Source organism: Pygoscelis adeliae, unplaced genomic scaffold (assembly GCF_000699105.1).
Source record: "Pygoscelis adeliae isolate BGI_AS28 unplaced genomic scaffold, ASM69910v1 Scaffold487, whole genome shotgun sequence".
NCBI classification, from domain to species: domain Eukaryota; kingdom Metazoa; phylum Chordata; class Aves; order Sphenisciformes; family Spheniscidae; genus Pygoscelis; species Pygoscelis adeliae.
The window spans coordinates 269,533-270,628 of record NW_008825078.1 but is presented as its reverse complement, the minus strand read 5'-3'; the positions used below and the strand labels follow the sequence as shown (position 1 = coordinate 270,628).

Below are 1,096 nucleotides of genomic sequence, written 5' to 3'. Positions count from 1 at the left end.
CCGCCCCCGAAGAAGGACACATCCAGGCGCTCCTCGTGGGGCTGAAGGGGGTTGAACCTGCCAGCGGGGAGGCGGGTAAGTGCACGGGGCAAGAGCAGCGCTGCCATGGGGTGGGAGCGCACGGGCCAGGCAGGGCAGCGCCCAGCTGGCACAGAGCCCTGGCACGGGGCTGGGGGGTGGTGGGACCCCAGGGCACACTACACAGGCTCCCTGCTCAGCCCACGGATGCTCCTGCTGCCCCGGGGCAGCCGCCCGGCCCTCAGACCCACTGGGGCCACAGCCCTGGAGGTTACTGCCTGTCCCAGGCATGACACCCATCACCCTGGCAGTGCCTCGGGGCAGCTCGTCACAGACCTGTTCACCCTGTACAAGACACCGTCGTCTTCGATGCCCTCCCGCTGGATGGAGAAGAGGGGAGACTTCTCCTCTGTTGGCAGGTACGGGGCAGCTTCGCTGGGGAGGCAGAAGGTGAGAGGATGTCTCCCCACCACCGCCCCTCATCCAGTCACCCCATGGCACAGCACCGTGCCCCAGCACCCATCCCAGCCTCCACACAGCCTGGCCTGCCCTGATGCAGACCACCCCGAGGGCTACTAAGACTCCGCAGTCAAATCCACGAGACCCCCAAAGCCCACACCAAGAAAGCCTCATCCTTTCTGCTGGGGTCTGATCCTGCCAGAGGGATGGGGGAGTACAGGACCCACTGTGCCCTTGTTCTCCCCCAGCCCCGATGACTGGGGCCACCCACTCTCCACACCCCAGCTCACCCCAAACATTGCTGAGATCTGCCCCATCATGCAGCCTGAGTGCAGGCAGTGCCTGTGCCACGTGTCCCTCCCAGCCCCTCCCTTCCTACGCTGCTCTGATGGTACCTTTCAGAGAGACACGTCCACTTGTGGGCCAAAGGGATCCAGTCGGGAAACTCCCACTGCGAGTACTTCTGATCCCGCCTGCAGCGGATGCGCCAGACATCAGCAGCAGCCCCGCTTCCCGGCCCTGCCTGCAGCACAGGCAGCCTCCCCTGCACCCTGCCTGCAGCACAGGCAGCTCCACGCCGAGGGCTCTCAGTCCCTGCCCTTCCCCACCCCCCCAGCTT

At 66.0% G+C, this 1,096-nt stretch overlaps 1 protein-coding gene across 1 annotated transcript in view; it reads right to left on the bottom strand.

Annotated features, from left to right (window-relative positions):
* The window catches only part of GTF3C2 (general transcription factor IIIC, polypeptide 2, beta 110kDa), a 15,294-nt gene that overhangs the window by 8,212 nt on the left and 5,986 nt on the right, over positions 1 to 1,096 (bottom strand). The window contains exons 5-7 of the mRNA XM_009326915.1: positions 873 to 1,000; positions 355 to 453; positions 5 to 57 (exon numbers count right to left, since the gene is read on the bottom strand). Coding sequence (XP_009325190.1) covers positions 5 to 57; positions 355 to 453; positions 873 to 1,000 — 280 coding nt within the window. The remainder of the gene's footprint in view (positions 1 to 4; positions 58 to 354; positions 454 to 872; positions 1,001 to 1,096) is intronic.